We start from the raw sequence: 23,766 nt of genomic DNA, 5'->3' as shown, positions 1-23,766 counted from the left end.
GAACTCCTGTAGTCAGCAGCGAAGGAAGAAATACAGCAAAATAACTAAAGGACATTAAAAATTAAAAAATATTTTTCTTAAGGCGGTGTTCTCATTGGATGCAGCACTAGAACACAGAGAAATAGAAATAGCATCAAGAAGTTCAGCAGGTAAAATGAATAACGCCCAAGAAGATAAAGATAAACAGTCTGCAATGGAGAACAGTGATTTTAAGGGCAGGATTGACAAGGTCTTTGGATCTATATTCCAATTGTCATCATCATCAGACGGTGGGTGGAGATTAAGTGATGAGCAGGTGCCAAAAAAGCAATGGAAGAGAGATGAGTCTGCAAGTGCAAGGGAAGATATGCCATGTGGGTCTTCCTTTGATGGCTTCATGGACATGGGAGTGCCCAGGGGGAGGACTAATAAGAAGTCCCAATGGGAGGGGGATTATGATGATTCAGATGATGAAAGGAAAGCTGAAGATGGAAGCTCCGGGGGTAATAAAGCGGAGGAGGATGAGGTGGAGGATGAAGCGAGGGGAATGAGATTCGTGGTGGGAATGGATTCAACCCTTGATCAAGAGGTAACATGATTCTCCAATCTCTCTGTTTCGGTTTTTGTTTAAAGTCATTTTGGGTTTTGTTTGCCATTTCATATTGTTTTTAATTTTAATTTTTCTTTTTCTTTGGCTTTAAGTAGTGAATTTGGGCACCCCCATGAAGAAAAATAATTGCATGTAGTGAAACAGGAATTGGAGAGAATCCATTTCACTGTATTATCCACTTAGGTGTAGGAAAAAAACCTTTTTGTTTCAGGAGAAAAACCCCTTCGTTGTAGAATGAAACCCTTTTGTTGTAGGAAAATATTCACTTTGTTGTAGTATAAAACCCTCTTCGTCGTAGGAGGAAAACCTATTGTTTTGTATTTTAGTGATTTATGATTGGGTGATTTCACGCTTGACGTTAATACAGTGTGGAACAAGCCTGAATTACTTTCCACTTTTTACTAATTGTAAACTTGTCACCTTCCACTGCACTCCATGATCCATTCTTATCCTCTGGTATGTATTTTTGCTTTTAAAATCTTGGATGAGATTACACATTGACTTTAATGTTTGGTACGGTTGGGCTTGATTTGTACGAAGACTCAACAGATTGTAAACTTGGTCGTCTTCCAATATTCACTCTTTAATCCTACCTTTTCATATCTGGAATAGATTTTTGCTTGATAAATCTTAGGCGAGTTTGTGGGGCATCTTTAAAGACGTGTTAAGTTCAAATTGCTTTACCATTCTTAACAATTGTACACTTGGGTCACCATCCATTGACCCATACGATAAATCATAAATGTTTTATTTTCAAATTTAACTTTGCTTGGTAAATCTTGGGCAAGGTTATGAGTGGCCTTTAATGTAGTATACAGAAAGAATGAATTGCGTCTATTCTTAACTATTGTAAACTTGGGTCACCTGCTATGATCAATTATAGGTTAGAAGAGGAAACCATAACTTTTGGTCCAATTCAATCTGTAGTACTTCTATAGCTGTATTTTATCGATAAGTAAATTGGGTATCTTTCGGGATTAAACATGTAATGAAACACCTTTACGAGAAGAATTGGCTCATCATTGTGACAATACTAGATTAAAGAAAACCCAATATCAATTAATTTTTTTTTTACCAAATATAGTTTTCCTTTATGGAGTTGATAGCTATGCTTAATTATGGGTTTACTAGGAAACAGTAACTTTTGGTCCAATGCAATCTGTAGTACTTCTGTAGCTGTTTTTTTATTGATAAATAATTTGGGCAGCTTTCAGGAGCAAGCATGTTATAAAACACTATTATGAGAAGCAGGTGAAGTCAACTTCAGTACCCAAATGCTTGGCAATTTTGCTTTGATTGCTTATTGCACTCTACGGCACCAAGATGATCCAGCATTACATCCAGGTGGCAGGTTGTAGTTTCATTTCGAGAAGAAACTTCTCCATGGTATCCTTGAGTTGGATCACGTAGGGTCTATGTCTTCCCCCCTTCATGGTGTGTTGCTACAGTTTGGGCACTCGTGGTATGCGTGCTGCCTGAATCTGGCATTATGCCCTTTCAACTATCATCTCAAAGCTTCTCTTACCTCCCTCTTTTGCTCTGCATTTAATTTAAAACCAAATTAATGTATTTTTTTAAAGTTTAATCCAATCATGAATGTGGGGTTGTTTTTCTCATCTCTTAGAGATTCCCTACATCTTTTGATCAAATAAAAGGTCTTTTTTAATACTAAGTACTTATTCTTCAGCTTAACAGTAGAAATACCAAGGTTACTAGGAGATGGGGGTATTTGGAGACTTCGGAGAGGGGTATTGGTACCGGTACGACAAGTTTTTAAAAATAGGAGACATGGGGGAAGAGGGGGGGATACTTGGAGACCGCAAATATTTTTAAATATAATTTTATAATTTTCAGAAAATATCATAACATAGAACGTTGAAAACAAGAACAGTGGCAAAGTTTAACAAATCAATATTAACTTTCAAGTTTAAATACACAAAAGTCAAATGTCATTGTGTCAAAGAGTTCAAAACTCACACTACATATTTGATATTTGATATTAGATTATCATTACATATTAAAATCCAAAAATATTGATAGTTTGATGATAATACACAAACGAATCACAAAAACCAGAAATCTATCATCTATTCTGCTATGTTTCATCCATATCAAGGTCCTCAACTAGGATGGTCTTGAGATACTCATCACTCTCTAACTTGGTTTCCTCTTGTGATGTCCCCAAACTGAACCTCATCAAATATTGTTGATATTGAGAAAGCTCCTTGTATTATCTTTATAAGGAAGTTGATGCAATTGAAACCAAATGGTTTAATGACGATGTATTAAGAATGATCAAGACTATTAATGATGAATATAAGGCAGAAGTGAAGAGGGGAGAAATGCAATTTAGTTGTGACTTAATAAGCAACAATTATTAAGGGGACAGGGATATATTCATTACCCGAAAGTAAAGATTTATGAAGTGGCTAAGTCTTGTGCTCAAAATTATATTGGTCAATGATAGACTTTATATTTTCTGAAGCTGTCCTATTTTCATGACTAGGAAAATCATCGCATGAGTGGTGGTCATAATCTACAAGACATTGACTATTCAAAGGGACACTTTATTCTATAGGTTGATCAAAAAGAACATATTTCAAGTGATCCCTATAAGGACAAGTCTGATATAATTATTCGGATGATGAGATATATGTGTCTCTAAGTGAGACTGATTGACATAGTAAGAATATGAATATGATCTCTTCATGCCACCAACGAATAATAGAATCAATTCCGCTAGTGAACGACCCCTTCAAAGAAGATATATGTGGCGGCAATGAATTGCGGGCATTGCAACTATTAATACATTCACCATAATAATAACAAATTATAGTGTTTATGTCACATGATGTCACAAATGTTTATAGAACTCTAGAAAGGGCATTAAGGTGAGCATCTATATTACAACTGATTACAAATATCATTGGTAAAATGAAAGCACTGTAACTGTAGCTATTACAGATAACGATAATAAAGATTATTGTAACTCAGTGGCAGCTAATGGAGACAACGTTGGTAATGACCATTTCCATTGTGTTCAGTACCAATTTGTATATTAAGGAACAATATGTTGATGTTTAAGTCAAAGCGAAGGATTATCGATTTGATAAGGAAGATTAATCAATCATTAGCAAACACTAATTAGAGGATGGTTCGATTAAATTAAAGAGGCATGATAAGTGAACAACAATCATTCGTTTGGAAAGATGAGATATAGACGATAATCATAATGGAAAGGTGAAGGGATAATGAATGGTCATAAAACACAATCTCTGGTTACCTTTTCCAAAATATAAGAAGGCATATAACGCAAGCAACCAAAGGGGAAGTGGACAGCAACGTCTTCGAAGGGATAATAGTGAGTCCAATGGGATAAGCAGTGATCTTAATCATTCACAACTACGTATTTGCAGCACTCTAGTAGTCATATTATGACCAAGGAGAATGGTACCGATCCGCCCTTGGCAACATGATAACGCATGTACATGGAGATATCAATCAAGATGCAATAAAACTTCAGACTCTTCTAAATTGAACTAAGCTAATATTATTGGGTTTTCTTATCAGTACTGCAATTACTATCTGATGCGAACTATTGAAGATCTATACAAAGTCAAACGAATCATTAGATTTAAAGAGATGAGAACAGTTATGGACTAAGGAGTAATCTATATAAATCATGAAGTAATATGATTAAGGGGATATACCTTAGTATAATAATCATCAGAAAGATAAGCCAACAAGTCTTAAAGAACAATGAATTCATAAGTGTCAGCATGATTAACAAATGACAGCAATTAATAGTAAATTGAAGTTCAGCGACTAGTTGCAAAGGGGCATGTCTCATTTAAAGAGAGGTGTCTATATGCATAAGAATGTGACTCTTCAATAAATATGAAGATATAAAAGAAGAAGTAGACGGATATTTTGAGGGGGGTAATTAACTATTTACTTTTCAGCTTCGGATCTATCTATTAGAGCAGAAGTCTAAAATATAAAAGCACATACCTCAAGTATATAAATAAGAGAAGGCCATCAAGATAAGTTCCATCTTCCAAAATTATTCTTAGCATTATGAGTTAAATATTATAGTCAAACGTCTTTAGAATCAATGAAATTGTATTTATAAATGTATTACAATTCTCACTTTATGTTAGAATTGTTGTTTTAGGACTAAATCAAGGTGAATCCCGAATGGGGACATTACACCTCTGATGGTAGTAGAACTAGGGGCAATTCATTAAGGCCATTCAGTTTAACTGCTTCATCCCCCATGGCTGCAGCTTCTCCATTAGGTGCAATTTGGTCCCATTTTGTTGAAGGACCCTCCATGTACCTAGGATCAACATACGAGAGAAGACAAAGTGAGCTATTGAGAGTAAAATAACATGGAGAACTAGAAATAAACTAATCTACGAGCAATTGTTTGAAAGTAAATGTTACCATTAAGTTGAGAAGCCAAAATCAAGAGCAAGCACACCAAGATTCAAGAAGGAGACACAAGATTTGTAAGGGTGAAAAAACAAAAAAACAAAGAAAACCACCAATATCATGTAGATGGCATAAAGCCTAAAAAATTTACAAAGAGAGAAAGAGAGAGAGCTAAGCATGAAAATTTTACAATGAAGAAATGAGAGAGGCAACTCATATATATAGAGGTGAGAGTGGAGTTGCAAATGTAACTCCCAAGTCTAAGCATGCCTTATAGCATCTTTGTGCGTGCAAAGTGTCACAATTCTCATAAGGAGGAAATCTAATGTTCTATATATTTGGAATAAAAAAATGAGTTGTGAGAGCTCAAATAAGACAAAGGACAAGTAGGGATTCCAAAATGAGTTGTGAGAGCTCAAATAAGACAAAGGACAAGTAGGGATTCCTTAGGATTATTCCTAAAAGTAACAAATAAAAGGAAATTAACTTTACCAAGTAAAGATTAATTCTCAACAGCTATTAATGTAGACCAAGTTCTTTGCTTTCTTTGACCCTAATCGGTCCGTCTTTTGTGAATGAATAAAACTATAAGTACTCCAATTTCTCTCACAAGATGAAGAGCTAGCTACTTGTGAGAGCAATCTGATTGCAATTCAGGGGCTTCACCTCCATGTTTCCACCACCACTCTAAAGGATCTTTCTTTGCTTGCATATCTTATAAAGCTTCCACTAAAGAAAAATCACCTTGCCCACGTGAAAGCTTATTTCATTGACTCTTATATTTGAGGCATCCTCACCTTGACCATAAATCTTTTTTGTTGCAGCCCAAAATCCCTTCATTACCTCTCTATTCTCATGTGTAGCCCTCTTATTGGTCTCTTATTTATTATGCCATTTAGAATTTAAGGCATGGGCAGCACAATGAAGGGTTGTGTTTAGTTTGTTCCATCTTCCATTTAACTTTTCTTCTATCAAAGGATATAAATAAGGATCTTTTGCATCAATTATTTTCTTGACTCTTTCATACATGCAATCTCTTTATTCGTAAACTTCCCCCAAATATGGCTTGTCAGAGTCTATAAATTTAATCACCTCACATATGGGCCTAATAAAGTCCACAACAAATCTCACATCAGCCGAAAAAACGATCATCAAGGACCAAACCTCTCACCTTAATTGCAGTATTTGATGTAGATTGCCTCCATGCTGCCCATTCATCACTAACAACTGTGGGACACAAAGCTCCTTCGACTTCACAAAGGTGGTCAAAAATAATAAAGTAGGAAGCAAACCGTGTATCATCTGGTTTGAGAAGTTCCACCTTGGCAAACGTACGATAAATGGCTTGTGTGTGGTGATGGTTACACATGAACATTGGTATTTTCTGCTCTTTTCTACAAGGTCTGAAACCCATGGGAACTTGCCAATATCTTTGAGTGCATTGTTCAACGACTGCGCACAACATGGTGTCCAAAATATATGCTTGTACTTTTTTTGCACCATCATACCTATTGTTTTACAAATAAGGGCAGCATTGGTAATAACTTGAACTACATGTGATGCCCCCACCTCCTCAATGTTGCCACATGGCTGGTTATGAAGAAAATCTGCATTCTTTTCTTGCCCTAAAGAGTCTATTGCCTTAAAAAAATAAGGCCTTTGGTTGCATGCCACCATGACATCAAGTAGTGGTCGATTTCTAGCATCTGCCCACCCAACCATCACTATATTGCATCCTTCTGTAGACCACACTCTTTTCATTGGTGCACTTTGTTGCTCTAATTGAATTTTTTCTTTGTCAATTAGATTTGTGCCAAGCTTTTCAGAGCCAAGTGGTTTATACCCAGTTGGTCCCTTATTGATACCTTGGACCATCTCTCCATAGAAAGGTGAGCGGGCAACATTAAATGATATTTCATTTGCATAAAAGAAGTTAGCAATTGCTACATCAACTGCTTCTCGACCTTGCACATCAAATAGCCTTCCAATGGGGTTTGAGCTGCTAGTATGTGGTCTCTTGTGAGACTCAGAGTGTTGTGTTGCTACAACACTAGAAGACACATCTACCTTTGGCTATCTAGTTGCCCCTGTGGTTGAAGCATGAGAGAAGCTCATATTATAAACTTTTCCATCAGCCCTTTCTTGATCCCTCATAGCCTCATATCGCTCTGACTCATTTGTACAACCTTCAACACCGTTTTCCGATAGGTGAAGGAAAGGAGCCCTCACCTTCGTGTAGGTACCTTTCCATGCCAATGGACAAAGTTTACATTTAATAGTGGCTGTTCCAACTGATCCTTTTGGCCTCGAAACACGGTCAACATACTTCCACAAGGGGTGCAAACCTTGTTTTCTCCCAACTGACATTCTGAAATTTGCCAAAAAAATTAAAAAAAATTCAAAAACTATTACCAACATGTCTCTTATTTTTGTTGCACTAATTGTTTATTTTTAGAGTTTTAGTTTTCATATTAAAGATAAGGAGTATGTATCCTATACTTAGTAGTGTTTACAGTTTTAGTTTCTAAGTTTTTCTGTTTTCAGTTTCTATTAGCACTGGTAAATTTTAAAATTTCATTAGTTTGGGAATCATTAGGAAATCTGTAATATAGAATAATGTCATAATCCCTTAAAGTTAAAATAAATTTAATTTACAGTTATTTTTAATGTTTATTGTTATTTTCTTGATTGAGGAAACATTAAAATTTTAAAATAACACTAAATTAAAAATGATACTATAATGATAATACACTATACCATAACTAAATTTAATTTAATAATTCTAAATCAACTATTAAATTATTCATTTATAAGGTAATAATAAATATTAATAAGTTAATAACCTGATAAATTTATAATTTTAATTTTAGTGTGGGAGCATGTTAAATTTTTTGACCAAAGGCAAAAAAAATGAAAAAATTTAATTTATGAATCAAAACCCAAAATGTTACATTAGAGTTTTGGGTTTCCTGATTCGTATTTTCAAGTTTCTTGATTTGTATAAACCCGAAACGCTAGTAATACACTGATAGAGTAATGGCTTATGGTAATGCCTTAGGGTCTTACAACTCACTTCTTTTGTCGAGACTCGAAACTCGAAGGAATTTGCAAACGCCAAACTGAACCCTAGCGGCTAGCTCTCAGTTGAATTGGCATCAGTTGATCTTCACTCAGCTCGAGTCGCGTAATGTTCATGCGTGCTATTTGCACGGTTGGGAAAACGCGTTGCTTTTGTGTTAGGTTGGGTTTTTTTAAGTTTTTAACGTATGAGTGGTGTTTTTTCATTTTTTTGGCAGGAGACACTTTTTCCTCACGGGAAATGTCAGAGATGGTAGTGTTGATTTTATGGTAGTGCTCGTTAACCACAGGCAAACATCAGATCTGTTGCCTTCCCAACCATAGACGATAAGCTCTTATCGTCACCCCCGAGCACACTACATGAGCTTCATGTTATTGAATTCATATATATTGATGCAATCATGACCTTGCATATATATGAATCAATACCTCCCAATAGACCTCAAGTCGGCCATATACTTTTGGCGCCAAGGATAGGGTCAGACCTATATATTACAAGTTACATATGAGTCTCCCTTAGTTGCAAGTTACATTTAACTTAATGACAAGTTACACATAAGTGGTTCGCCCAAATAGGGCGTGCCCCAAATTAGACTCATACAACTGAGATATCCAAATGCCAAGGCCGACGAGCCAGTTGGCATTTTGTGCACTAGGTCGACCCTAGAAGGGATCCGACCTAGCTACACAACAACACTCCCTCTTAGTTAGGGAGGATTCCTTTTGAATAACCAAGTCACATAGTGACTACCACCATGGCTACTCCCATGAATAATACATTCACCATAGCTACTCCCAGAGGGTGAACAAGCACATCATGGAATTTCTTCCATGATACCCACTATACCTACTCGCAGAGGGTGGGCTCACCATGCTTACTCGCAGAGGGTGGAAGAGGGCTTTCACCTCAATCTTCTCCCAAAGAAGGGTGCATTACCACCATGCCTACTCGCAGAGGGTGGAACAAGGGCTCTAACCTTAGACTTCTCCCAGAGAAGAATGCATCTCCACCATGCCTACTTGCAGAGGATGGATCCACCATACCTACTCGTAGAGGGTGGAATAAGGGCTTTAACCTCAGACTTCTCCCAGAGAAGAATGCATCTCCACCATGCCTACTCGCAGAGGGTGGATCCACCATACCTACTCGTAGAGGGCTTTAACCTCAAACTTCTCCCAAAGAAGAATGCATCAACAAGGGATTGCATTTCGAACTTCTCCCTCACAGAGAAGAACTCACTAACAAGGGATTGCACCTCGATCTTCTCCCTCATAGAGAAGAACTCATTAACAAGGGCTTTCACCTCAAATTTCTCCATCACAGAGAAAATGCATTAACCAAATCTTCTTTGAAGCAGATATCAACCTTTTGATCTCTTCGTCCAAGGTTACTTCTGACGATATGTCAGACTCCCTCTGAATGCTGATTCTTCCTCTGCGAAGAAATGCAAGCAATCTTCCTTCCTTGAATGCAATCTCTGATTCGTCCTGGAAGCATTTCAGAGAGAGATAATGATAGTCAGGGGAAATGTCAATACATGATTCACTATTCAATGATGTAGCATTATTCAAATATAAAGAGTACTCATCTTTTATAATTTTGCTGAGCAATGGAATTTCCATTCACTTGGATTGATCACACCGAAGCACCTAGTGATGATCTGATGGCTGTGTGGCCTTTGGCCCTCGCCATCACTCATCATCTATCCACAATATCTGCTCCGAGCATAGCTTAAGCATCATCTAAAGAATTGCCTTTAATACCATCCACAACAAAGTGATGGACCAACCACATAAATGCGACATAAATCCACTTGTAGCAGGGTGTGCCAGAATGCTAAGCTGCAGTGTCCATCCTAGGACAAACTTCAGATGATCTTCAAGAGCGACATAAGTAAGAACTCGAATAACTGGACCTTTAGTTGCAATATCATCCGATGCCTATGCAGGCTTCAGCGAAACGAATGCTTCATGTGACTCTCGAAGCTTCTAGGATGATGTGAGAGCTGTTGCAAGGCGTTATTGCACGAAGGCCTTCTCCACCATTCCGGATCGTTAGGTACCTCCATTCACTTTCGTCCCCATACGCACACATTTCACATTTGTGTATGGCTTAATGTGATCATCACAAAACTCGCCACTATGCTGTTGCTTGATCTCAACCTTCCATTATACTGAGCAGTCGATAGCACGCGTACCGACTTGCGTAGCTTCGTTGAATCCTTAGAATGCTTGCTGCTACCTCGTCGATGTCTCTAGCCATAAGCGTTGTGAAGTGAGCGAACTCCGTCACTTTCATTTGCTAGTGAAATGTTACGATTGCCGAAGAGAATCCTCCACAACATGTTCTCCTCCTTGAATGAAGAACTCGAATATAGAATGTTAAAGCGGACAGAGATGTCCATAGCGACTCCACTTACCGTCAACATTTCGATACCAGGCTTGGCGATTTTCAATGCCAAGGCATTGGCTTGAATCTATCATTGAGCACTAATGATAGATCTATGGCGATCATTGGCACCTCAACGGTCATTACTTGCCGCAGAGCATATGCGATGCTCATGACTGAGTTGAGAGGCTCGGTAATCGACTTTTGCCTGCACTTAGATTTCTCAATCTGCAAATTACTTTGATTGAACTCCCTCAAAAGCACAGGATCTACCTTCAAGCGGTTAGGCTCTATAGAAGGAACCCGCTCTGATACCATGTTAAGACATGGACAAGCTAGGACTCGTACCTAGGACCTTCCATCGCTGCTGGAGTGCTCTACCACTGAGCTACAGGCCCCTCTTGGACCAGTCCATCGTCGGTCCGGGTGTGGCTTATTTCCAACACCAACAACTAGGACTCGAACCTAGGACCTTCCATCGCTGCTGGAGTGCTCTACCACTGAGCTACTGGCCCCTCTTGGACCAGTCCATCGTCGGTCCAGGTGTGGCTTATTTCCAACACCAACACCCCCCCCTTAAGCCACACCTCTCGTGTGCTTGGGGCTCCTAGCTTGGACTTGGCTCTGATACCATGTTGATTTTATGGTAGTGCTCGTTAACCACAGGCAAACATCAGATCTGTTGCCTTCCCAACCATAGACGATAAGCTCTTATCGTCACCCCCGAGCACACTACATGAGCTTCATGTTATTGAATTCATATATATTGATGCAATCATGACCTTGCATATATATGAATCAATACCTCCCAATAGACCTCAAGTCGGCCATATACTTTTGGCGCCAAGGATAGGGTCAGACCTATATATTACAAGTTACATATGAGTCTCCCTTAGTTGCAAGTTACATTTAACTTAATCACAAGTTACACATAAGTGGTTCACCCAAATAGGGCCTGCCCCAAATTAGACTCATACAACTGAGATATCCAAATGCCAAGGCCGACAAGCCACTTGGCATTTTGTGCACTAGGTCGGCCCTAGAAGGGATCCGACCTAGCTAGACAACAACAGGTAGGAGACATCTCTCCCACGCACCCGCCACACCTTGTAGACTCTTGAGACGTATGAGAGACATGAGATGTGTAACAGGGACGCATCCTAGGGGTTGGGAGACGCATCTCCCGGTAACGCTGAGAAATACCCATCCCCTATTGAGGTCCCAGATTTTGCTGTAACCTTGTGGGATTTTTAGGTGGTGAGCATCAACAAAGTGTGAGTGGAAAGAGTCTTTAGCCACTTCTTTCCCTTTATCAATGTCTAAGATCATAGTATTATCGATTATTCCATTTACATGGCATTGACAGTTACATGATGTGGCAAAAGTGTAAATGGAATTCAATTAGCTAGGTTTAAAATGAGAAAAAACTTGGCATAAACATTTGATTCTCAAAAAACATAATGTTTATCATTGTTGAGAAAAACTAAATTTGTTATTTTGTGTCAAATTGATGAAGGGGACTCCCCTTACACCCAAACACATGCTTTGTTACACTTGATGAAGGGTTACTCCACCCAACATTCACACATAGCATAACAAAGAGAATAACACAAAAATTCGTAAGAAATAACTAGCCTTCTATTTCTCAATAAAATGATATACAAATATATCAGTTACAATGCTTTAGCCTCATGGGCTGTACAAATCCTCCAAGATGGAGCTATTACTCAACTCTGAAATGAAGGAGAAATCTTCTCAACTCTGAATGATCAAGTCAATTTTGAATAATCAACTGCAGTCTAGATGATCCACTCAGCTTTTGGATGAATAAAGTTGAGTCCAATGAAGCAATAGTCTGCAAAAAATCGCAATTATACCCGATTCATCTTGAATCCTGGAGCTAGCCGATTTATTCCCCAAAAAAATCCCGATTCATGAAAAAATCGTTGACCAAGCGTTGATCCAATTTTCAAAGTTTTTTTGCATTTAAATCACGTTAAAATCATGTTAAAAACCCCCAAAATGGCAAAAAAGTGAAAAAAATCATTTTAAAAACTTGCAAAATCCTAGTAAAACACATGAAATTACTGAATTGCTTAGAAATAGGGTTGGTCTGAGACAAAATCAGAGTCAATGTGGAATCAACGTTGAAAAAGTTTGTTGTTTTGTCCATTTTTGGGGGGTTCATCATCCCCCACACTTCACTTGTTCAAACCCACGAGCTCAACGACCCAACAAAGGTAGAAAGCCCACGAGCTCAATGGCCCTTGGTGGCTACCTCACCAATGGAGTTTTTCTACCACAACACTAAATGTTCAAAGACATATTTAATATATGTAGGTATATGATTTTTAATTTATAATTGATATAGTTAATTTTTGCTCAAACAAAGACATACAATTTATTATGTGAGCAATATATCTAAAGTGCTCCACGAAATGAATCTGAATGACAACAAACAAGCTTACATATATATAATAAAAGAGTCTCCAACACACAATCATTAAAATTTGTCTCTACCTAAAATAGTAGTTGCAAGCTAGATATTGCCAAAACCAGTGGCTTGCTAATCTTTTATTTCAGCTAAACAAATGCATTTTGTTGAATTCTACCCCATATAAAAGACTTAACAATTGCCATCAGGGAATATAAAGCATTGCAACTATGGAATATGATTTGATAAGTTTTCTCAAATATTGAACTACCCCTAGAAAACTCCTTGCCTCAATCACAATGAAAGTCTTGGATCACTTCAAAATGGCTTCCACTTTTACTAAAGTCCTAACGATTGTTGGATCTCTGTCTGATAAATTTTGATCTTAGCTACTTCATAGACTTAGCTAATCTTTGATCTCAGACTTAAGACAACTATTTGGTGTATTTGGTGACTGCCCTTTTAAAAAGTTAAATGAATATTTGCCTATGTAATCAGCAATATGAATATAAACAAAAATCAATTTTCTACGATTCATGGGTTAAACTCCTTGTCTCAATTACAACGAAAGTCTTGGATCACTTCAAAATGGCTTCCACTTTTACTAAATTTCTAACAATTGTTGGATCTCTGTCTGATAAGTTTTGATCTCAGCTATTCAATAAACAACTAGCCCAAGCCCCAATTTGTAGTATACCCTTTGTGCCTCTTGGAAATCCCATACCCCCTCTTGATGAACAACACATGGCCATCAAGAAAAACAACGCATAGCCAATAGATGACTCTTCAACTTTCCTAGAAGGGCGCTTAATGTGGTGACTGTTGAAATTCCCAAAATGGGTGCCTAGAAAGGTGTCCATTCCATTCCATTTTGCCACAATTCTTCCCCTTCCCAAAATCCATGCCAAAATGGGGATTTTTCATTTTCTTGATTTTACATTAGAAATAATAGAAATATGTGCCCACTCATAAAATTTACATTCACCTTTAGACATAGGCCACAAATATTAAATAATTTCAATCCTCTATGTCCCCTTGGACACTTTGCTAGGTTCATGGAGACCTATGGTAACTTGTATTTAATTTTATTCACCTAGCCTTATCAGAAAATTAAAATAACAATATTTTTGTGAGATGCAGGACTGCCCTATACCCCTGGATGCTCCTGCATCACAAAACATATTATTATATTGTGCAGAGATAAAATTTTAAAATTAAACACAACCAAAAAATTGCCAATCACAAAAAAATATGTAGGTGAAAAAGGTATATTTTATGGTTTACCTAAGAAGGTTCATGTAAAAATCAATAGGTTGTTCCTTTAAAGAATGGTCTGTGCAGCTGTTAAGCATGACCTACTATTTGTTGTTCATCAGTTGGAGAAGATGGTCCATTGATTGTTTGTTGTAGAAACAAGGTCCAATGTTGCCACAAGGCAAAGGTAAGTTATTTTCTCTAGATTTATCTTGTGATTGCCCTGAAATCCTGAATCCTTGAACAAAAAACATTTCCTGCTTCTCTAAGTTCAGCTGTCTATCCTTGACACATACATTTCTACTGTAGAGTGTGACCTTTGTGGCCATAGCTAGAACATTGTAATTAATATAATTTATGAAGGAAATTTGCTTCCATGATTATTGGGTTCCGCCAAGCTTAATATACCCAAAATGCCACTTAATTGCCTTATTGGGAGAACCTCCATATCTTGTAATTGCACAATATACAACAATAATTCAGTAATAGCTTTTAGAAAATCAGGATACCGTAGTATCTTGCTGTTATTGTATAAGATTCGACTATGATCTAGTCCCATGATCTACATGATTGCAGAATCTTAAAATAGCAGATGCACAAACGACAGGCTGCCAAGAGCATGATAATTTTTACTCCAATGAGAAATCAAACACAAATATGCAGAGTAATCAAATGTCAATATTCAACTAGTACAGGATTCAATAATACAAGCGCATTAGCTCATGTGTGAGCATGAGATGAGTATATATAGGATATACTCAAGGAGCCCGAACTAATGACTAGGAGGTGAGTCACTAAGTAAGTAGACCAAGTAACCAGCAACTTGCCAAATATTAAAGATTCTATCCAAGATTTTGATACATATGGGCAAGTAAAAATGCCTTTCAATTAAGTGACACATATGTGTAAGATGATACCTACACAAGTCAAACACCTGCACAAGTTAACACCTACCTAAGCAAGCTTATCGTATGTGGTAGGATAAATAATGATTAATGTATGTAACAATAAAATGTACTAACATGCTGGCATTCTTCTTTTTATTGTTTGGGGATTAATTTCCCATCTTTTCCTGCATTCTCCTCTTTTGCTATTTATTCACAATTCTTTCTTGTTGAGTAGACTTTGTGTGTTAATTTTTGTGCTTTATAATCTTTTGAAATTCTGAAAGAATTGACAAGGAAGCTTTTCACCTTTTTAATCATGATTGGGAATTTAAATTTTTATTGAAAGTAACTTTGATAAACCCCAAAGAACCAGATAAAATGTAGAACTTTGGTAATTACCGATTACCTAAACCCCAATATTGAAGGGCAACATTAAAACTTATCAAACAATGAAGTCATTAGAAATTTATATTAGAGATTGTACTAACTTACCAATCATCATATAAATTGGGAAGAAAGTATGTCCATATAATTTTAATCAACATTTTGGTTTACACTGCAGATCACAAGTGTTATTAGAAACATAGATGAAAGTTAAATGTACACAGTTTTTTTTCAGAAGCGTTTTTACTCTAGCCTATGAAATGTAAAAAAAACATTTTCCTTACCATATAAATTATCTATTTTATCAGAGGTTGGACTCTAAAATCTTATTATTCTTGGACACCCCACTTGCAATTAGATGGTTGCTTGTGTATTGGGTTTGATTTTTTTAATTGCTTATTTGAGGGTTCTATTGTGGCCCATTGCCCTTGGAAAAGAAAGTGCATACCTTTAATAGAAAGGGAAAATATTCTATGTTCCACAGGGACATGTACTCTGTCCTCTAACGCAGCCAAAATGAAACTGAGGCAACAAAATTCATGCACGATAAACTGCAAGCATGTTTTGGGTGACTAGAGAGGATTTCCTTGATGTTGACTGAGCATTTTCCTTCATGAATTCATTCTATGCTTGTGAGGCCACTTGTAACTTATCAGTGTATGCTAGGACATGAAGCGGGAGGTGCCGCAACAAGATGAGGAGCAAAGCATATAGAGCTCTAAGCAAGATGCAGTTTATGACCATGGGACTTTGTTAAAGGATGTGTGAAGCAGAAAGTGGAAAAGTGAACTTACAAATTTGATGGTGGGCAAGGTGTAGGGTCTGATTTTGCCGGTTCAAATCATGGCCACCAATTTAGGATGGTTATCTCTAGGGCCTCTTGTTTAAGGACCTCCACACTTTCTTCAAGCTGTACTATCAACAATCCATGGTGATAAACAACCCAAGCAGATTTAAGAGTGAACATTGGATGGAGCACAATGGGGGGAAGATAGTGATAGAATGTGGGGGAGAGCTTGGTCAGTCGACTTAGGAATTCTTCACTGGTGTAACCAAGGTTGTGACATTTGGCAGCTGTAGCATTCTTGCAACTCTAACCCAGGACTTGCAAAACAATGTCTATTGTGATACCATCCACATCAAGGCGCTTATGAAATAGTTCCTTTTGAGATCAGAGCGCTGGAGGATGATTGTTGAGAGATCACATGAAAGGGTGGGGTAGGTTGCAGAAGCCAGGGATGGAGGAAGGGAAGGGAGAAGAAATTTGAGATAGAGATGGACAGAGAGGAGGAAAAGAAAGACTGCCATCAGACAAGAATGACAGTACATGCAACAGGCATTTAAAATTGGTACAAGATGATCCTACAAAATTGCTAAGAGAAGATCTGTGGGGAGTAATTGCGGATTAGAAAGGGAAATATGTTGGTTCAGATAGGTGATGATCTAGAAGGGAATGGTGAATGAGGAGGAGATAAAAAATTGAAGGTGACAGGAAATTAAATGGTGATAAGAGGTGGTGAATAGATAAAGATTTAAGGTGTAGGTTGAAATATTATAACATAAAGGTATGGGTTGGGAAATTAATTGGTAGGAAAAAACTTAGAAAATTAAAAGCTAAAATTTCAGAAAGACCTTCTCAATCAGTAGAGGTACCCTCCAAATCAGAAGAGGTGGAGCTTTCAATTTTTGTAAAAATATCCAGATTAACTCCTGCTGATCTGTAAATGGATCTGGCATTGATTTAGATTCCATGACAATGGTGATCTGAACCATACTATTGATTCAATCAAATCAACTTCCTACCTGCGGATGAATTGAGTCAACTGGTCCTCACCTCCCTCCTCAATTCAATCGCGGTTGACAAAGATGGATTAGATGCAGGACACTTGTGTTGCATGTTCAGAAATAGGACTTTAATGGTGCCATAATAATGCAATTCCAAAAAATGATACCTCGTTTTGAGTTCATATGCAAAACTTATCCCTCCAGAATTTGGGGGAAAAAATCTGCACAAAAGGTCGTGGTTTTATAATCACCCTTGTTTGAAAGAGGTGGTTTCGATTTATGACAAGAAAATGTTCCATGGTGTTCCAAATTCTTTTCGTTTTCTAACTCTTGCCAACTTTTGGACTCTGTACAGGCCTGTAAAGCATACATATGCTATCATAAATGAAAACATTAATTTTAGAGGATTCTTGGAAACCTAAGTTGCTAGAGTTGCTTCAAAAGTGAGTTCATAGGTGCAATTAATCATGTAGGCTAATTATAATTGTCAATGGGCTGTTGTTAGTGATCCTAGGGGCTGATTTCGTAGTGAATCAGGTTGATTGTGTGCTCAAGTAGCCTAAGATTGTAATTGCGCTCTCTAGGCTAAATCCTTTTTCTTCATTTCATGGTGATTGCCTTGCTCTTATTTACATTTGCAAGTTCAGTTTAGATGCAGTATTGATTTCCATTTCTTAAATCTGTATTTTGGAGACTAGCATATGGTAGAATCATCTTAGTTTATAGATCAAGAGGTATCAGATCAGTTTCATTCCTTTGTAGGAGTTTAGTTGTGAGTAATTTTGTAGGTTCATGCCCACAACAGGATTAAGTGGAAAAGATCTATTACCTTTGCAAAGAGACATTGAACCCTGTGTGTAAAAATGAAAACTAAGAAGCATTGAAAGAGAATTAGAGTTTTTTGAGGAAGAAGCAGTGTTCCTCAAGATGGAAACTAACATAGCAAGATTATCTTGGTCAATGGATACTATGTACGGCCTGTCGTGGAGAAGATATATGGTGATACAAGCCATGCAGATAAGCTTCTATTTAGGGTTGAGGCAAAGATCAAGATTCTGCCATTTGATAGAAATGTGGATGCTGAAAATCTTGACCATTGGTCGGCACAATTAGAGGTCTATTAAGCTTGCATTCTCTTACTTTGGAACAAAAGATTTGTTTATCAAGTTCCTTCTTGTTTAAGCTCTTTGACATTTTATCATACCAACGATGGAAGACAAACGTTCTCCAGATTTTGGTTGTGGTGCATGGTGAGATGGCACTCAGATCATTAATGAAGAGTCCTTATAGTTTTGGGGGACCAAAAGCCACTGATTTGGAGAGATATGATTTGTAAATGGATCTGGTATTGATTTAGACTCCATGGCAATGGTGATCATAGCTCAGAGGACATATGTGTTGCATGTTCAGAACATGACTTTAATGGCACTAAAATCTGAAATTCTTTTATATTAGGAGTCAGGACTCTTCTTGGAAAATTTTGCATTTTCAAAAAACAAGACCTTGTTTTGAGTCCACATGCAAAAGTTATGGCTTCTGGAAGTTCAAGGACAAAAATTGCATGAAAAAGAGTTTTGTTGTTTTGTAATTACCTCCATTGGAAAGAGGGAGTTTTTGCTCTGGGACAAGAAAACATCCTGCAGTGTTCCAAATTCTTCTGTTTTCTGATTTCTAGTGACTTTTGGACTTCTGAATGGTATTCTAAAGCATAAATATGCCATTGTAAATGAAAACAAAAATCATTTTTAGTGAACTGTTGAGGATCTAAGTTCTAGAGTGGATTCAAAATTGAGTCATAGGTGTAGGCTAACCAGAACAGTGAGAGAGCCTATGTCAGTGATCTTAGGGCCTAATTTCACAGTGAATTAGGCTGTTTGTGTGCCCAAGTGGCCCTTGTATGTAATGTCCCTTAATTGGGAAAGCCCTAAGTTTGCCCTAATTCTCAATTTCCAAATAGACAAGTGGGTTAGAGAATACCTTTCTCCTGATTTAACCCCTGTAAACAGATTAGAAGCCACTTACAACAATGATTCCAAGAATCAGAGTATTAGAATCAGTAAATTAAATCAGATTTACAACAATAATCAGATTATCCTAATCAGTAAATTCATAGCAAAATTATTAGTTCAGTCATAAAATGTTAAATATCTCTGGAGGACTCAACCATTGGAGAACTTGGGAGAATGTGACTTCGATGGGGTGTCTTTGGACCCTCACCCTAGGCCCAAGAGCTGATATTTGTAATGTCCCTTAATTGGGAAAGCCCTAACTTTACCCAAATTCTCAATTTTCAAATAGACAAGTGGTTTAGAGAATACCTTTCTCGTGATTTAATCGCTGCAAACAGATTAGAAGCCACTTACAACAATGATTCCAAGAATCAGATAATAATCAGAGTATTGTCATCAGTAAATTAAATCAGATTTACAACAATCATCGGATTATCCTAATCAGTAAATTCATAGCAGAATTATTAGGTCAGTCATAAAATATTAAATATCTCTGGAGGACTCAACCGTTGGAGAACTTGGGAGAATGTGAATTCAATGCAGTGTCTTGGACCATCTACCCTAGGCCCAAGAGCAGATATACCATCCCTCTTGGCCTCATGTGGCCCATGCCATCCATATGAGGTGGTCTACCCAGTGAGGTGTCCACTTTTCCGTTATCCCCTCCTCTGGCCAACCTTTTCCCTCTCTCTCTATGATTGGTCTCCCTGCACCAAGGTAGGGGAATGAGGCTGCAACAGGGTGCCCTGGAATGCCATCTCTTCTGGGCCCAAGGGCAGTACCCTCTGTACCCCCTTGGCCTCATGGAACCATATAGTTTCCCCATAGAGGTGGCGTACCATAGAGGAGTGCCCCATCACTGTACCCCTCTTGCAGGTCTATACCCTTTCTACCCTGGCTGGAAGCACTCGGAGAATATGGAGAAATACAGTATCACAAGATTAACTGCAGAATGTTATTAAATCAGACTGTTGGGTATGTATAATCAATCATAACACGGTACATTAATCGTAATAAATATGCAGAAATATTAATATACAGTCACGGTGCTTATTATATTCACATAATAAACTCATACCGAACTGTCTCAGTAAATTCGTCTTCTGTATATTCAATGCCTTATCAATGATTAAGTGCTTGGTTTGCTGGATGATTGATAAGTGATCATTGAATAATTGGAATGATCTCTTTTAGACTTCATTGGTAAAAGGGTCACCACCCTTCATTGCTACCTTTCAAAATAATATATTCTTTTCCAATTGTTTTCTCTTACTCCCCTCAAATGAGACCACCTTCGCTTTATATCTTCCTTTATGAGGGAGAAGTTACACCCCTTCAACATGCCTGCCCTTCGAAAGAGTCACAACCTTTCACAATCACCACCCTTTGAAAGTGTCACAACCTTTCACAATCATCACCCTTCAAAAGAGGCACAACCTTTCATAATTTCTGCCCTCCTTTGGGAGTCACTTCCTTATTTACTTTACATTCCTTCTTCCATTGACTCTTCCTTGATTCACATGCTTCCTTCTTTCTTTTCTCCTCCATCTCCTTATGTCTTTTCAAATGATCTCTTCTCTCTATTATATCTCATGTTTGAGAGAGTCACAACTCTTCATTCCATGCCTTTTGGCCATTCATTATCTTAATTACATTTCAATTATATTATATTATATTATTACTGCTTTATGTCTATTATTATTTATTATTAAATCCTATTTCAAAATGGGAACATTACATTGTAATTAACTTGAAGCTGTGGGTTTTAAGTGAGTAATTGTCTTAAGTTTTACTGGAGTTTTCTCCTGCATGGTTTTCTCTAGGGTCAATCCTTTTTCTTCATTACCTGATGATTTTCTTGCCCTTGTTTATGTTTGCAAGTTCAGTTTAGCATGTAGTATTCATTTCCATTTCTTAAAATCTGTATTTTGGAAGTTATTGCATGGTTTAACCATCTCAGTTTTTTGATCACCTGCATTCACTAAGTGATTAGTCAGGTATATATTTTGCAGAAACAATGGAAGAGTGATGATGTGTTTGTGACTGTTGAAGCAGCACAAGAGTGAGTCAGAGGAGGTTTTGGAGCTTCTAGTTTGGTGTTTCTCTGTTCAGAGTTCAGATGATCTTCTTGTTTCTTGTATTCGTACCCCTTTAACAAGGGATGTTTGTTGGCTTTCTTGCTGGTAATTGCTTGGCTGCATTAAAATGTCAAATCCTATTTAGCGTCTGCCTCATTTGGCTATCTATTTTCTACAATATGGTCTCTACTATTGGTTGATTGATTACGGCATTTTCTATGTTCTCTAGTTCAGTATACTCTAGTATTGTTTCATAATTCATTAAGTACTGTCTTCACTCTTTACTGTTAACTCTTATAAAACATGTCATTTTCTTTAAAGTAACAAGGTTTTACTGAACCTCAAGGATGCTGAAACTTTAACCTTATGTACTTCCCTCCTGTATTCCTATCAGCATCTCTATTGGGACAGGAGCTGCTCACTGAAAATTAATATCTGTAATGAATACAGTCTATTGCCATTTTTAAACCAATAAGGGTGTATAAATCTGACGGTCCCACTGCCTATTTTTGGTGTTTTGTGTCTGTTGAGGAAATAATGAAAGCATGAGTACCTTTGAAAGAGAAGTATTTAAAAATAAAAATAGAACTTGACTGCTGCTTTTTAAAACTGTATGGTTTCCTTATATCCATTAAATGGGTACCTATTATATTTATGATTGGTCTGATTTTTGCAGGATGAGGAAGATGAATTTGACAAAGTTGCAGTTGGCAGGGAAGATGCAGGTGAACGAACTTATATGAAAGAGATTATGGATACTGGTCCCAAAATAAACTCCCATAATGCCCTACCAAGCTCGTTGAATGAATGGAAAAGCACTGGGAGGGATCCTCGTGCAAACCATTATGCTGCAAGGGCTAGGCTTGAAGAAGATGATGAGGAGGCTGCTGCTGCACATCCTGACTCAGAGATGGTTGATAAGCTTAACTTAGGTAACAAGGAAGAGTGTACCAAATTGAATGATGGAAAGGAAAATAATGAGCTCATGCATTCTAATAATGGAAGTGAAATGGAAAATGTGACTGTCAGTCTGCCTATGGAGGAGATAAAACCTAAAACATGTCTGAAGTCCATCATAAAGGGTAAAAAAAGGCAAACAGAAGTCCAGCAAGACATGGAAAAAGAATCTTCACCTTTGGAAGAGGCAGTCAGTGGACTAGGAACATGTTGTCCAATGGATGATTCTAGCACAGAGAAGCCCAAGAAACGAGTGAGATTTGACCCTGGAATTAATGGTGACCCTGCTGGACAGTTAGAAAAGAAACATGATTTGATCAAGGTTGTGAACTCAAGAAAAAGATCTTTTGTAAGAGGAGTTGGATCGTCTAGTTCATTACAGATTGGCTATAATAGGGTACCTGATTATATTCGGAATCCCTCTAAATATATACACTATACATTAGATTGGTCAAATGAGGATGATGAGATGATAAATATGCAAGCTTTTAATGAATTCTCTCAGCTTGTGAAGCCATCTGCATCTGCACAGCTGGGAGATTCTGCTGAGCTACCAAAATCAGTTACTTTCATTCCCAGAAAAAGGGCATTGTCCTCTAATAAAACAAAAGAAGATTCAAATACTAGAAACAATAATCAGTCTACGGTTGAAGGCTCTAATGAAAATTCTAATCAGCCAGTAATTTTCCCTTTAGGTATTGCTGCAGGCCAATCAACAGAAACTGAATCACCTACACTTGGCAATGATGAAGGTGAATCTGAGAAAATTGATACCATTAACAAGAATTCTAGACTAAATAAAGGAACACGACAATACAGGTCGAAAACGGATTCAGATGAAGAAACAGAGGTTTGAGCAGAGATTACAGATGCTAATTTTGCAGTGCATATTCGTTATAAAGCTGTATGGTATTATTTTTGCGACCAAAAGTGTAATGCTGCTATGCATTTTTATGGTGTACAGGGTATCGTAATTTTTCTGTTTGTTTTGGGATGTCATCTTTGATTTTCTCATTGTTAAAACCTTGGAAACTGTGGCATCATTTTTGTCTTCCAATGCAGTGGATTGGTTTCCCTTTTCCACAGTATGGCCACGCTGTCACAAATATGTGCCCAAGTATAGCATTGTCTAGAAATCTAAAAGCATAAAACATTATGTAATACATATGAAATTAAAAGAAAAGATACATTGGGTGATTGCTGTTTTTTTTTTTTTTATTTCTCCAAGACATTTTTGATAACCTTAAAAACTGGAGAGAAAACACAATCGATCTTTTCTGATCTTATAGAATAACAGTAGTGGTAAATTCTTTTTCTGCTGCTATGGAATGGAAATTGTTTCAAGAGAATTACCCTTTGAATGCATTCAGCGTTTTGCCAGGATGGCAGCGTCTTATATTTGTAGTGGCACAGGAATCTGCATATCTGCAGATATATTTTAGGCGTGGCTTTTCCTTCATGTATCTGAGGATGGTGTACTGCTATAAA

General features: G+C 37.4%; 1 protein-coding gene across 1 annotated transcript; it reads left to right on the top strand.

The window, feature by feature from the left end:
• LOC131075947 (uncharacterized) lies at positions 1 to 23,490 on the top strand. The gene is made up of 2 exons (XM_058012928.2): positions 1 to 568; positions 21,998 to 23,490. The coding sequence occupies exons 1-2, from the start codon at positions 155 to 157 to the stop codon at positions 23,132 to 23,134; spliced, it is 1,551 nt and encodes a 516-aa protein (XP_057868911.2). The 5' UTR covers positions 1 to 154; the 3' UTR covers positions 23,135 to 23,490.
• The last annotated feature ends 276 nt before the right edge of the window (positions 23,491 to 23,766 follow it).

The sequence above is a fragment of the Cryptomeria japonica genome, chromosome 9, assembly GCF_030272615.1.
Source record: "Cryptomeria japonica chromosome 9, Sugi_1.0, whole genome shotgun sequence".
NCBI classification, from domain to species: domain Eukaryota; kingdom Viridiplantae; phylum Streptophyta; class Pinopsida; order Cupressales; family Cupressaceae; genus Cryptomeria; species Cryptomeria japonica.
Note: the sequence above shows the minus strand (reverse complement) of the source record. Positions and strands in the feature narration are given on the sequence as shown.